Source organism: Agelaius tricolor, unplaced genomic scaffold (genome assembly GCF_023055355.1).
Source record: "Agelaius tricolor isolate 1412-34295 unplaced genomic scaffold, bAgeTri1.0.p SCAF_13, whole genome shotgun sequence".
Taxonomy (NCBI): domain Eukaryota; kingdom Metazoa; phylum Chordata; class Aves; order Passeriformes; family Icteridae; genus Agelaius; species Agelaius tricolor.
This window is the reverse complement of record NW_027269273.1, coordinates 6,007,963-6,023,619: the sequence shown is the minus strand read 5'-3', so window position 1 is coordinate 6,023,619 and position 15,657 is coordinate 6,007,963. Positions and strand designations below refer to the sequence as shown.

At 45.0% G+C, this 15,657-nt stretch overlaps 1 protein-coding gene across 3 annotated transcripts in view; it reads left to right on the top strand.

Moving 5' to 3' along the window:
- The window catches only part of PCDH15 (protocadherin related 15), a 642,625-nt gene that overhangs the window by 580,443 nt on the left and 46,525 nt on the right, over positions 1-15,657 (top strand). For all 3 annotated transcript variants that reach the window (XM_071438580.1, XM_071438579.1, XM_071438578.1), the window contains one exon: positions 7,078-7,205. In XM_071438580.1, the coding sequence (XP_071294681.1) occupies positions 7,078-7,205 (128 nt within the window). The remainder of the gene's footprint in view (positions 1-7,077; positions 7,206-15,657) is intronic.

The following is a 15,657-nucleotide window of genomic DNA, read 5'->3' as shown; positions in this document are numbered from 1 at the left end:
TAAGTGTCAAAAATCCTTCCTTTGCCATCTTTTTCATACAGATGTTGCTGGTGTTTGCTGAAAAGGCTGACACTGCTCTCCAGGGACCTTGCTGGGTTTTAGGGGGGTGATGGTGAAGATGGCATCACAGCCCATGGTGCATTTTTGGATCTCTCAGGCTGACTTGGCCACAGAAGCTGTGGCTGCAGTGCCCAAGGCCAGGTTGGACACTGGGGCTTGGAGCAGCCTGGGGCAGTGGAAGGTGTCCCTGCCATGGCAGGGGTGGCACTGGATGGGTTTGTAGATCCTTTGCAACCCAAACCACTCTGGGATTCTGTGTTAGTTGAAGGTGCTCAAATATTTGGGAACATGCCATAAACCTTGAGGATGCCCTGAGACACTGTACAGGAGTGGCAGTTCCAATACCTTCATCTTTCCAGTGCTACCCACAGAACCAGCAGGAGATTTTGGGATTTTGAACCTGGATTATCCTGGATATTTCTTTTTCCTTGAGTAAGAATTGAGTGTGTGGAGTGTGTGACACATCAGGGTTAATCAGTGATCAGGAACCTGGCTTTGTTAAGAGCAGGGTGAGGTCCTGTGCAGGTTTAGCCACTGCCAAGGATGTACCTGCCAGAGCTGCCTGTTCTTTCTGGAGCCTGGGAGAAATCCAGGTAAGGTTACATCCATAAAAATACAGCCAAGGAATACCCAGCAAGCAGATGAGGCTCCCATCCCTGCAGCACACAGCTTTCTCCAAGCCTTCCTGACAGGGCTGAAGACACAAGGCAGTCAGCAGGTCCTTCCCTCCATTCCCTCTTCTGACTCACACTCTGCACTAGAGCAGCTCTCCCAAGGGAGCAGCCCTTCAGAAAAAGTGATGGCTGAACTGCTTTATTCAGGAATGCTTGATAATGATTGGGGTTTGACTTCAGGCTGGCTTAAAGGAGCACAAGCTGGGTGCCTTTGGTTCTCCATGAGTATACAGCACATCTATTCCTTAGAATGTACACTGTGCTGCAGGCATGGCTAAGGAATTTGATTAAAATATATATATAAAATACTTTAGTAGTGTCTGGCCAGCTGAATCACTTATGACTTCGTGATGGAGATCCCTTGATGTCTGGATTTGATTCCAGCGTTTATACAATGAATTCTTTTCCATTTTCTTGGCACTTTGTTTATTTTTGAGGAATTTTCATCAGGCTAAACACTACCTCTGAGTTTCAGGGCACTGAATTGATGAGCTGCAGTGGGAGGAGATGGGGCACAATTAACACATCACTGTGGGCTTTGCTGAGGTTGAACTGATGAATCATTTGGAGCTGGGAGACTTGGAGTGCACAGCCCAAGGATTATACAACACTGAATTAATACAGAGCTGTGACACCCACTGGCAGTGACCTGCTGCCACTTCTGGTCTTGGATACCCCTGAATCTGTGGAATCTGTTCTGAAATTTGTTGGTGACCTACTCTTGAACTGCAGGGATTTCTGGGCCACTCACTTCAAGACACACATTGAGCGTGTCCAGGGCAGGGAACGGAGCTGGGGAAGGGTCTGGAGCCCCAGGAGGGGCTGAGGGAGCTGGGCAGGGGCTGAGCCTGGAGCAAAGGAGGCTCAGGGGGCCCTTGTGGCTCTGCACAACTCCCTGCCAGGAGGGGACAGCCAGGGGGGGCCGGGCTGTGCTGCCAGGGAACAGGGACAGGACAAGGGCCAAGGGCCTCAAGCTGGGCCAGGGGAGGCTCAGCTTGGACAGCAGCAGCAATTTCTGCATGCAAAGGGTGCTCAGGCCTTGGCAGGGGCTGCCCAGGGAGCTTTGCAGTGCCCAGCCCTGCAGGTGTCCCAGCAAGGGCTGGAGGTGGCACTCAGGGCTCTGGGCTGGGGACAAGGTGGGCACTGGGCACAGCTGGCACTCCATGGGCTGGCAGGGATTTTCCAGCCTCAGGGACCCTGGGGTTCTGTAAATAACAAAGCCCTGACAAACTGCTCAGCCAGCACACAGGCCTGAATGTCACAAAGCTCAGAGGCTGGGTATCAAATTGTTTTCAGTCATGGTATTATAGGAAATAATTATGGAGAAGTAGGAGCTGGAGTTTCTATCTGTGCAGGGGAAAAGTGGAAGTGCATTAAATGTAACTGAGCTTGTCATTCAGTGATGGTGCCAGGTGATTGTGGGGCAATAATTGAATAAATATATGAGGAGAGAAAGTAAATTGAGACGTCCTTTGGAGTATGAGAACATCAAATTGGTGACTTAAACTGGGGGTTTCATAGATGATGCTAAATCATGCAAAGTCACATTCTTGTTTTCAGCAGAGCCAAACTCATTAAAGGAGTTACTTTAACTGAAACTTCATGATATGAAATTGCTGTGTTGTTTTATTTCATTTGAGTGGAAGGTGAGCTGGGTTGGATGATGATGATGTGTTAAAAAGCTTGGAGTCCTTCTTGAGGATTCTGATGATGCTGAGCCCTGAAGGACCTTCAATATTAATGGAGTTTGGACAATGCTCTCAGGCACAGGGTGGGATTTTGGGACTGTCCTGTGCAGGGTCAGGAGCTGGACTTGATGCTCCTTGAGGTGAGAAGGTCAGGGGTAGGAGGGGCAGAAGGATTTGTGTGGAAGCAGAGGGAGCAGCAAAGAGAAAGCGCTGCCTAAACACAGGGACAAAGAGCACGGGAGCAGGATGGACAAGGAGGGGCAATGAGAAGCTTTTACCTCCCAATTCAACCTGGTCCCAGTTGTAGAACCAAAGCATTGCTGGGCATGTCCAGAGAAGCTGGGGCTGCCCCTGCATCCCTGGAATTGTCCAAGGCCAGGTTGGACACTGGGGCTTGGAGCAGCCTGGGACAGTGGGAGGTGTCCCTGCCATGGCAGGGGTGGCACTGGATGGGCTTTAAGGTTCCTTCCAACCCAAACCATTCTGGGATTCTCTGATTTCACATTCCTAGAGATGCAAAGATAATGACAGAACCCCATGATGGCTTTTCCTGTATTTAAGAGGAATCAATTGACTGGGTGACAAGGTGGAGATTGGTCACAGGTCATACTTCATGGTCTTGGAGGTCCTTTCCAACCTGGATGATTCTATGACAGGACTGTGTTAGAAAGGGTTTTTATCTTGCTGTCAGAAGATTAGAAAACAAAATCACCTTTCCATTGCTTATTTCCACATTGTATCCAGTCAGGTAGAGCTGTTTGGCACCTTTGGCACACCAGGGCTGGTACAAAGGCACTGTCCTGGCTCTGCTGAACCCAGCTGTGAGCAGGGCTTTGTTCAGGGGGCTGGGGGTGAGGCAACAGTCCTGTCTCCTTCAGTTTTGCTTTTCTAAACCCAAAAAACCCCTTTGGGAATAAAATGGAAATGGGAGTTTTACAACTAAAATTCTGCAGCTGCTCTGTAGTAATTGGGAATGATGATTCCACTCTGTTAAATATGAGCATGAATTCTGTGTCCCCGTGGTGTTGATGTAACAGTAAAGCAGCCTTATGTTTTCAGTTGCAAAAGTTGGTGCTGGCATCGCTTTCCAAGTTGGCTGCTCTGGCAGTTCCCAAATCCAGGAGTTGTGACAGATGGACCCAATGCAAGCAGAGCCTGGAGAGCTGATCCTGCTGCCTCACAGCTCTGGGGGAGCCTGGGACAAACTTCCAATTTCTTTGGGCAGCAGAGCAGTGCATTTTAGAGAGGCTGCACAAAACCTGAGCTCCCACCCAGGTCATTATTTGTTAGGAAAAGAGGTTTTATATGGATTTAAATCAGACCTCGGGTCTGTGCTGCTCCAAACACGTCACTGTTTGCTTCTTTTTGCACTCTCTCGAGCAGTGACAGCACATGATGATCTTCTTCAGTCTTTATGGGCTCGTTTAGATCTAAATGCCACTGAAAAATATTCAGTGCTGATTCCTACTTGGGTCCTGCCAAATGCAGGAATATGAGCTGGAGCCCAGCTGCAGTTCAGCACAGCTCACCTGCCAAAGCACAGAGCCTGCTCCACGCACTTGTAAGGCAGGAGGAAAGCAAAGTGCTCCTAAACCCTGGCCAATCACAATTCTCCCTCCCAGCTGGATCCAGATGAACTTTGGAAAGGTTCTTTGAAAATCTGCTCCTGCAGAATTGCTTTTGGAGACGCAGGGATTTATGTGAGAATCATCCATGCCTGAAGAGCAGCTGTATCCATGGCTGGGTTGGAATGTTGCAGAAGGCAAGTGCAGTGCTGCTGGTGAAAGCACTGAGTAAAACTCACCTGGGAACACTCAAAAACGTCCTTGATGCTGTCCCAGTGTCCAAAAATCTTTGCTTTAGTTCAGCTTCATTTCTGCAGCCTGGCAAGAAAGTATAGGCTCACATGGATCTGGCACATTTTTAGATGGGGAGACTGGAAAAGAACTTTGAACAAGGATGTTTGGGAAAAACTTGTGGGAATGAAATGCTAGCACACCCTGGTGACCCAGTAGTTTTTGTTGGGCTTGTTTTCTGTGTTACTTATCCATGGTCTGCTCATTTTAGGTGTTTCAGAGGTTCCTCAGCTTTGCTTTAGAGCAGCTTTCAGGTGTTTTCACTCCCCTTATACAAACCATAGAAGCTGAAAGATCCAAAACTCTTGGCAGTGATTATTTAGCTGGTTCCTATAAGCTGAGGATGACTTAGAAGCAGCTGCAGTTCTGTATTTTCTGTGCACTGCAGCTCATCTCCAAGGGGCTGGAGAAAAAGAGGAAAAAGGAACCTTGCAGGAGACTGAGATACCACTGAAATCAATTTTCTTGCCTCTTTTTGGCCACCTTGGCAGCCTGTGCTGCTTTGCCCATGGAAAGATGCTTTTTGTTCTGCTCTTTAGGCAGCACAGTCATATGTTACAAGATTTTTATACCTGGATTCTGGGAGGTCTCACAAGAATTGCCACCAAGGAGTAAATCCTGCTTTCAACTCCTGGAATTCATGAAGGAAAAAAGTAATTGGAGCTGGATTACAGACTTAGAACACCAAAGATGGGAGGTTTTACATACATGGGAGTACAAATTTCCCCTCTGGAAGGTGAATGTGAATACTGACAGCCTGTGATGATCACTGTCCTCACAAAGAGAGTCTGAGCCACACCCAGCATTTAGAAAAGCAGGTAAAAATTGGAATAGGAAGGAAAAAGGAGTCTAATGACAGAGTCTAGACCAGACTCTCTAAGAGTGCAGTTCACTGGTGGCCTTTTCCATCAGGCTGGGAGTGCAGGAGTGGTGGATTTGGGAGCACCAGAGCTCCTGTGCAGGGAATATTCCTGAATCAAGCAGAGGGACTGGGAAAAATCCCCATGGGAAAGGGTCTGGCATGACCTTCCCCACATGGCAGAGCTGCTGCTGAGGGCTTTTAGTGAGAATTCCACTGTGAGGGGAAGGCAGTTTCTGTAGCTGGTGGAGAGGCCTTTCCTGCAGCCAGCTGTGGAACTGGATCCAGATGTGGGATGGGGAGGAGCTCACAGATGCCTCTTCCCACTCCACCTGCTGGAATGAAGGACTGTGGCCAGAAATCAGGCAGGAAGCTGAAATGCAGGTAGATATTCAGTGGTGACAGTCCTAATGTTGGCCTGTGGATATGGAGGGTATTTAATTTGCTTTGTGCTTAATGTAATAACTTCCATTTCTCCATTCTCAAAGCATTCACCCTTTGCTAAACAAATCAGCCTTTTGGCAGCTCAGAGAGCTGCCAGCAAATTAAACAAATGGGGAGTTAAGCAAATTGCAAGTCAGACTTTGCACAAGGCTCAGCCACCTCACCCACACTGGCCTGACACGACAAAAGTGAGCAATATGCAAATGATGTTTAATTTGAATTAGAGAGAACCAGTGCAGGTGAGCCAGCACTTGATCCCACTTGCATGGATGAAATCAGGATCTTCCTCCCAGCACCAAACTGGTGGCAGCCAGCGATAGTACTGGCTATAGGCTCAGCAGGGCAAGGTCCACACATAATCCTGCTTTTAATGCCACCTTCTTCCCTGAAGGGTGGAGCTACAGAGGGAAAGTCTGCCTGGGAAACTCATTTTCCTACCATGGTTTGGTATTGCAGCCAGAGACATTAAGGATCTGATTTCAGAAGAAAGAGATTTGACAATCAGTGTAATTTCTTTTTCTTTCTTTGCTTTCTTTTTTTTTCCCCTTCTCTCCACACTGAAGAACCCACAGGGTTTTTTTTCACATTTCACTTCCATTTATGAAGCCATCATTTGTTTCCCATCAGATGGACCATCAGATAGGCAGAATATGACTTTTGGCCATGTCAGAAATATTCTGAAATATCAACATTTTCCTCCCCTAAACATACGGCTCCTAAGCCTTTTCTTAAGAGCCTGCCTTGTACAAGTAACTGAGATAGATCAGTGGCACCTGTGCAACACTGAAATTATCCTGGCACTGAAAGGAGCTGGGAAGACCAGCTCAGAAAAGAGGCAATTTATCACTTGCAAATGTGGTTTTAATGAACTGGATATCATCATTTCCAGCAATCTTTCTGGATGATACAATTCTGAAAGAGGGAAGCAGATGTTGGTGGAGATTACTGCACAGTGGAATCTGTTTGGCACCGGGTCCGTGGTTTTTGCTGGATGTTTTCCCCCTTGCAGAAGGATGGAGATGTTTATTGCTCAGTGGGCTGGAGCAGGAACTCTTTAATAAAACCAAATTAACAGTAGGGTTTTGTGTTGAGCCTCAGGTGTTTTGTGTTGAGCCTCTCAGGGGAGGCAATGCTGGTGGAGTTCCCCTGGGCCAGGCCAGGTTTGGGAGGAGAACAGGACTGGGGATGATTTCAATTAACACAGGAAATTAATTGAGTGTTGAGGCTGCTGAGCTAGGACTCTGTGTGACCATTTATGAGTTTACAGACCCCAGGACTGAATCAGCCATTAAATATTTGCATGGCAGTAGGAATAATGAAAATAGATAAAGCAAGGTGCAGAGCTGCTGTTAATGAGCTCTTTGTGGCACCTGTAGGTAATTAATGGGATCAAAAGCCTTGAAACCAATATTCCTGAGTTGTAAATGCATGAATGCTAAGAGATGCTACAAATTATTGCAAAATATTTTATTCTCCCTTTTCCTTCCCTCTTTTAGGTAATACAGCCAAGGTCTTTGTTGAGGTGAAGGATGAAAATGACCATGCACCTGTATTTACCAAAAAAATGTACATTGGAGGGGTGTCTGAAGATGCCAGAATGTTTTCTTCTGTGCTTAAAGTGAAGGTAAGGCTGAAGTTTTTGTGATCACCTTCACTTACAGAGGGAAATTTTGTACTCACTGGTTTGATTTTTCCAGGAAATTTTGTAATTTGCATCTTCTAAAGCTGCTCGATGGTTGATGTTGGCGCAAGGATGATTTTGAGTTAAAACCCAGGTTTTGTTTGTAGTCAGCTTGTGTCTCATGCCACTTTGTAGGTCTCATTTTAGATCTGTTAATATTTAAATATTTGGTTTATGTTCAATGCCAGTTTTCTCCTGAAGTTTTTTTAATTTATTTTGGTGGTACCTTGTTTAGGATGTAAAGGGGAAATCCAGCAACGTTAGGTCTGCACTGGGAGGAAAGTGGACATAAAATTAACCATCCATAGAGCTGGGGGTTTTCTTGTTATCTTTAAAGAGAGAAAAATAATGGAAATATAATATACAGACTACAATTCACATCAGATATTAATAGCCAAGAGTAAAAACTCATTTTTTTCCAATAAAACGAATAAATTATGTATTTAGAGCACCAGGAATGATAAAAGGGTCAGAGCTTAATAAAGTTGTTCCTATCTGGGGGTTTTTTTGTTGGTTTCATGAGAGTCCTTCCCAAAATAAGCCCAGAAATGGCAGAGAAGTGGGGAATTGGGAAGCTTCTATGTCATCAAAATTAGGAATCCAAAAATGGCAGCAAATCCAAGAATCATGTCAAATCCATGAACTTTAGAACTCTTGAAGAATCATGGAATCTTTAAGGTTGAAAAAGACCATCAAGTCCAACCATCCACCAGCACCACTGTGGTCAGCACCAAAAATGTCCCCAGGCACCACTTCCAGACATTTTGGGACAATTCCAGGGATGGTGACTGCACCACTTACCTGGTCAATGCCTAACCACCCTTTCTGTGAATAAATTCTTCCAATTATTCAATCCACACCTCCTCTGGAACAACTCAAGGCTGTTTGCTCTCCTCCTGTCCCTTGACTCATCCCCACCTGGCTCCATCCTCCTTCCAGGGAATTGTGGAGAGAGATAAGAGGACAAGAGGCACTGGAACAGATAAAAAACTCTGGAAGGCAAAGTAATTTAGGGAAAGGAACATTTTGTTCCTCGTGTGAAAGCAAATGAATCATGAGGCACGAATGTCAAAACACGTTTGGAGTCGTCCCACGAGATGTGGACAGGCTATGAAATCCTTCCTGGTTTTCCCAGAGGATTTCTTAGGCACAGGTATTTGTGTGTCAGTCAGGGGGATAAGAAATAGGTGGAGAAAAGGGAAATTTTGAGGTGATGAGGGGAATCTGCTTTTACCCTTCAGAAACATTTGACTCAAAACGTGTGATCAGTCCACAAAGAAGGAGCAAAAAAAAATGTCAATTTTGTGTCTTTAAGCTTTTTCTGTTCCAATCCTCCCTGGTTTTGCTGGCACAAAATGGAATGAGGCCTAAGCCAGGAGTTGGTATTAGTGGATGGCATTAAACATAATTGTGTGTTTAGTGAAAGTAAAATTAGAAATAATTAAGAAGTACTTTTGTTGCAGAGGATCAGGCTGGGATTTATTGTTGTAGCACGGAGCATTTGCAGCAGTCAGTGTGCTCGTTACCTTTTTTCCTGGCCTTTAGAAAGCAAAAGTAATTGCTCTGTTAGTTAAACACAATCCCCATTCCAGCCTGGTTTAAGAATAATTAATCGAATGAATGTCTGTTCTTGAGGAGTAGAATGAAATGAGCAGCTTTCCAAGCTGAAATTTAGGAGAACATTGATAAAGTACATGCAGAGCTTGCACTGTAGAAATTATTCAGGTTTGGATTCCAGAGGGAAATTCAGGTTCTTAGGAGGTGTTTTTCATGCATTGGCTTTCATCTTCTGCGTTCATTAACAGTTGCTCAGTTTCTTCCACATCATTTGAGTGATTTTGAGAAGAAAGTGATTTTCTCAGTATCTTATTATTATTGTTGGCACTGACAACAGCCTTGATGAGCCCCAAACATGGGGTATTGGAACCAGAGAATCCCGGGGTGGTTTGGGTGGGAGGGGACCTAAATCCCATCCAGTGCCACTCCTGCCATGGCAGGGACACCTTCCACTGTCCCAGGCTGCTCCAGCCTGGCCTTGGGCACTGCCAGGGATGCAGGGGCAGCCCCAGCTGCTCTGGGCACCCTGTGCCAGGGCCTGCCCACCCTGCCAGGGAACAATTCCTCATTCCCAATGTCCCATCCAGCCCTGCCCTCTGGCACTGGGAGCCATTCCCTGTGTCCTGTCCCTCCATGCCTTGTCCCCAGTCCCTCTCCAGCTCTCCTGGAGCCCCTTTAGGCCCTGGAAGGGGCTCCAAAGTCCTCCCAGGGCTTCTCTTGTCCAGGCTGGCCAATCCCAACTCTCCCAGCATTTCAAGTGGCAAGTTGCAAAACTACAGCTTTCAAAAACACCCCAAAAATCCCACTGTTAGTTCTTCTTTAACAGGACATGATAACTTATGGGAATAATTAAAGACTGCAGTCTTTAATTATTAATAGAGTAGTTGATGTAGATCAGTTTTGGATCAATTGATCACAAATACACCGCTGAACATTCAGATGTTTCACTTGCTTCAGTCATGCTCTACTCTGCCTTGAACAAAATTGCACAAATAATAATAATAATCAAACACCAAAAAGAAATTAAAATTAAAAAAAAATGGGAGAGAAGAACACTAATCCTGAGTCCATAATCTTCCACACAAACTGAACTTAGAAACAAATAGACCAATAAAATGTTGGATAAAATCTTCTCTCATCATCCAAACAGTTGATATGTACCAAGGCCAATCCTATGGAGTTTCTCCCGGCTCTCTAAGGTCATTGGGTTTGCTGCCAGCAGCATCCTCTTAAATACATTAATTTGAGTATAAAAGCCTTTCAGAGGAGGATAATGAGCTGCTTTGCTCCAGATTCATAGTAAGATTCCTTTAAGTAGATAAAAAGGATGCTTTAGCTCAGCAGAATACCACAAATCATTCTCCAAAAGTCATTTTTAATCAGAATTAATTTGGGGAGTGATAAACCACATGAATTATTCTCTATGGGTCTGATTGGATTATGAGCAGTGGCCTCTGAGAGCTGGGAGGTGGTGATGCTCCAAGAAAGAAAAAGGGATATATTTGAATAAAATGGCAATTTTTAGCAAAGGATTTGCTCCTTGCTGCTTGAATTCCCCTTCTTTGCAATTCCCATTTTTTACCCAGAATTTCCAATGTGTTTGAGAGCCCATTTCCTTAATTAAAGACCTTTTTGTGCTTTTCATTAGGAACATTCTAATTAAAACCAGATGTAACATGCATAGCCTCTAATTATGAGTCCTGTGCCTTGATCTTTGCTTCGTGTTTCCTTGTATTAGAATTATTTTGTTTTTCACTGGTATTTTCATGGAACTCCTGTTGCTCCCCCTCAGAATTCCAACCAGGCTTCCTTGAGCCCCAAACACAATATTTTCATTCTGCCTCAGGAAACAAACCCACAAAAGAATCTTTGGGGAAATTACCAGCAGGAATTGGCTTTTCCCTATAATGGAATGTTATTAGTTCTTGCTTTTTAAATATTAACAGTATTAACCTCTGCTTTTCTTCCTTTATTTATTAAATTATTGAATTATTACAGATTTAAATGAGGAAATATCAGAGGTCCTCATTCTAGTGAAGAAAGAGAATTGTCTGAATTCCTGCTCAGTTTATAAAGGTGTTTTTGTCCTGAAAATGTTTGCAGGGAAAGAATCTTGCCTAAATAATGCCAGTGAATCCAAGGCTCTGGAATTGGCTGCAGTTGATGGAAATGCTTTGATTCTTACAATATTTTCCTGTGCTCTTTGCCCTTTCTGATCAGATTTTTTCATGGAACTTTATCTTTTATTTCCTTTGAATATCAAATATCCTTGGAATATCTCAACAAAAGAGAGCAAAATAAACCAAAGCCATTTTAGGCTGCAGGTTCTGGCCCTGAGGACACACAGGGAAGCAGGAATTCCTCTTTTCTTCACCTCAAAAGTATCTTAGAGATCCCATAATGAGCTAAAATAATTGATAAAAGAAACAGTTAAAATGCCTGGATACGGAGAGAATACCAAAATTGTATTGTTTTGGTTTTTTTTAAGATCTGTTATTAAATCTCCATTTTTTTTTTCCTATCTGTGCCTACAACCTGTAGATTTCTTTTGCTATTTCCTTTCCCTTGGGATGACAAGGGAATCTGCAAAGTGGCAAGTTCTGGAATTCTAGAGATTCCACCTTGGGCATCCAGGAGAGCTTTCAGGGCAACATTTGGCTCATCCCTCCTTTGGCTGAGCTGCTTTGCCAGTCACAACCTTTCCTTCCTTAAAATGTGATTTATGGGTCCCAGAGCAGGGAGACAAGATGCTTGGTAGGAGTAAAGATCTCCTTGGAAAGCTCATTGCAGTGACAACAGCACAGCCTCCAGCTGCTGGAACATCTGGCCCCCAAAAAAGCTGTGTGCCCTGCTGAGAAAAATATTACAGGAATGCCAAGCATTTTTCCTTCAAAAATCATATTCCTGCTTTTTGTTGGCTTTTTGAACTTTTTACTCCAAGCTCCCTTACTTTCCTATTATTTTCCTCTGGCACAATCAGAGAATTCCCTACCCTTTGGGATTTTTTTCCCATGTAATTGAAGATTATTTCAATTACTTTGTTGTTTGAGGGCATTTTGAAGACTGCTGGTCCTGCATGGGCCTTCCTGAGTAAAGGCTCCTAGAGGGGCTGGGAGTGGGGAATGTGCCTGGATCATTCCCATCCTATGGAGGAAATCCATGTGTGTGGCCTTTACTTCCTCTCACACAGACACAAAGTTATTCTATCAAGCACTAGCTGCTCTTGGCCAAAGAAAAATAATAATAAAATCCATTTTTCCAATTATTTGTTTCAAAACCCAGCTTTGGGAACCCCTCTTATTCAGCACCTTTTCCCATGAGACAGCCTGCCAAAAGGAATCTGGGTTTCCTTTGGCACCTGGGAGGTTTTAGCCACCACTGGAGGACAAAGTGAGCAATTCCCACTCACCTGATTTCTTCCTACCTGTGTTTCTTAGAAAATTCCTGGCACTAGGGGTATTGGGAGTGAGCTGGGCAGTGATCAGTATCAGTGGTGTAGTGAAGAAATATAAATTCATCTATAAATTGACATATAAATTCAAAGTAATATGAATATCAACATGAATATTAATAAATATATGAAAATAACCATCAATATACTATAATAGAGATATATTGATATATTATATATTGATATATTATATATTGATATATTATTTGGAATATTTTATGTTAAATATAAGTTTAATATGCATATAAATATTTTTTAAAATCAAGGTTTCAAATTCCTGAGGCAGCCAGTGGCAAACCAAGGTGATGAGCAGGAGTTCCAAAGGGCTTGAGCCCAGATGAGGGTGTAAAAGAGCATGGAAGTGAAGAAATACAGGAAATAAAGGAAAATTGCAATGGCTACCCCAAATTTCCAGGCTTAGGTGTCTGTAGAACACCCAGAAGCCTCCCCTAAAACAGACCAGTGGCAGCTGTGCCATCAGAACTGGAAATCTGCAACAATCTGGTAATTCCTACTGGCAAAAACGGTCTGGTTCTAAAAACTGCTTTATGTGCCAGCCACTAATTGGGAACATTGGAGCTGCCATCTGCTAGGAAGGGGGAGAAAAACCCTCAGCAGCCCAGTCCCAATCCCAATCCTGCCATTTTCCGTGCCCCCTTAGCAGCATCGGGCTTGTGGGTAAGGGTGACCCTGGGAGGGAGGTGGGGAACACTTCAAATTAACAACTGCATTGCGCTCTGAGCAGCAAATCTGGGTTTAGCTCAGGCTGATAATGCTAAAAACTGGGATCATCATTGATAATGCAGCCTCAGGAGTTAATGATAATTTTTATGCTCGTCCCAAACATGCCACTGGTGGCTTTTGGTGACAGGGTCAATGCTGCTGTCACAGCAGCTGGGGTTTGCCAGCCTGCCTGGGTGTCCTGCCATCAAGCTGTGCTTGTGCAGGCACATGGACCCAGAGATTAATTAATTTATGCTTTAAAGGCATCATTTGTTGGACCTTCTTGCAAAGGAGAAAAAAAAGAATGAGTTGACCACTGAGACAACAGGATGGTTTGGGTTGGAAAGGAACTTTAGGCCCATCCAGTGCCACCCCTGCCATGGCAGGGACACCTTCCATGTCCCAGCTGCTCCAAGCCCCAGTGTCCAGCCTGGCCTTGGGCACTGCCAGGGATCCAGGGGCAGCCCCAGCTGCTCTGGGCAGCCTCTGAGTAAAAATATCCTCATTGCTTTGGTGCTGGGCTTAGGGAGCACCCCAGAATTTGTGCCCTGTCTGTGGGAGGGGATGGCAAAGGGCTGGAATCCTGACCCAACTCCGTGTGTGGGCACACCTCCACTCAATCACAGGAGGCTGGAATTTGTCCTGGTAATTCCTGAGATCATCCATATTTATCAGCCCTCAATCACAGCAGGATTTAGGAGACATCTGTATTTCTTGTGCAGAACAAAAGGCAGATATGCTGCTGGAATATTAAGATTAAGTGCAGGTCTTTCTCTTCTCTGACAGTCATAATGCAACTCTTGAGATGTCATAGATCTCTTCCTAATGAAGTGTCAAAAATATTTACCTTCAGGACAAATTACAGGCATAGCAAACATCCTTCCTAGGATTAGAGAAGTTTGGGAGGTTCCTGGGAGCAGCTCACAAGCTCTCTCTGCTGGTCCTGCCAAGCCCAGTGTCCTTAGGTTTGATCCAAAGAGCAGAAAAAGGGGGGAATGCAAACAACAAAGTTAAATACTTGAAGCTGGAACCTGATCATTTTTCCAGACTGTTTAGCACCTGTTTGCTCATCTCTGGGTGGATGTGGAAAGAGTTTGAGCTGTGATGATGCTGGGGCTGCTGATGGCTCTGAGGTGGCACTGAGCTCTCAGAACTGGTGACAATTAGCTCAGAGCCTGTCCACCAGCTCGAGGCACCTGAACTCTGCAGGACTTGACAAGCTGTGAGCTTCAAAAGTCAAAAGGCCTCTTTCACTGGAGTTGAATGCCTTAAACTCAGCTGCAAGACTTGAACATCTCATTAGTGCTGAGCTCCGATGCCCTGAGCTTTGTGCAGGAGGCCTGACTTCATTTAATGCCTGTGCCTGCAGCATCAATACCTTAATTTGGATCCAAATTTTGTTTGTTTTTAGTCACACACGTCTCCAGGTGTGAAATACTGAAGGTGAAATTGATTTCTGGTGTCATTGAAAGCAGCAACGATTAAAAGCTGTAGATTTTATTGAGAGACAATTTGCCAATATTAAAGATATGATGGGCTTCTGACCCAGCTGAACCAACCTCATAAATCCATTTTAACAAAGAAATTGGCTTTTTATTGGAAGGGCGTCCTGCTGCTCTCCAGGGCACCTCTGGGGAGCCTTTGTACTTCACTGGGCACTCAGTGGGAAACTTGGCTTGCTCATGGATGTCCCCAAAGGAGCTGGATCAGACATTGCTCCTGTGGCTGCTGCTGGGTCCCTCATGTGGGGTTACTGGAATTTTGGTTTTCTTTCCCCCCCAGCTCCATTACCAACATGCAAAGCTGAGTGTGGATAAACAAGAGGGTTTGGCCAGGCAGGACTTTTCTGGATTGGTCATGGCTTCATCCTGAGCTGTGTTGTATGAGCTGAATTTACCCTGGATTCCCAGAATGGTTTGGGTTTGAAGGGGATCCTAAATCCCATCCAATGTCACCCCTGCCATGGCAGGGACACCTCCCACTGTCCCAGGCTGCTCCAGCCTGGCCTTGGGCACTGCCAGGGATGCAGGGGCAGCCCCAGCTGCTCTGGGCACCCTGTGCCAGGGCCTGCCCACCCTGCCAGGGAACAATTCCTCATTCCCAATGTCCCATCCAGCCCTGCCCTCTGGCAGTCTGAACCCATTCCCTGTGTCCTGGCGCTCCAGGCACAGCTGAAGTGCTGTTTTCATTTTTGTCTTTGTTTCTCACCATCCAAACATCAACATGGTGTTTCTCTCCAGCCACTTCCTTGAGTTCAGGTTGGATATTGGAAATGTTTCCTCATGAAGGAGTAGCAGAGCATTGGAAGGGGGCTGTCCATGGAATGGTGGAGCCACCAGCCCTTGATGTGTCCAAGGAATGAGTGGATGTGGCACTGCACAATGTGGTTTAATGGGCAAGGTGACAATCAAAGGTTGGCTGGGGTGATCTTGGGGATGTTTTCCAACGTTAAAAATTCCATGATTCTATGACATAGCGTGTTTTCACATTCATTTCTTCCTTCAGCACTTTATTTATGTGGAAAGCCAACAATTGTCCTGACTCTCCACCTGTCAGGCTCCCATCTGCTGGCTCTGGGATGTTGTGGGGTTGGATTTCCCTGTGCCAGCTGGAATGCTCTGGAAAAGCCCACTGATATCTTTGCTTTTTTGAGTTACAGAACAG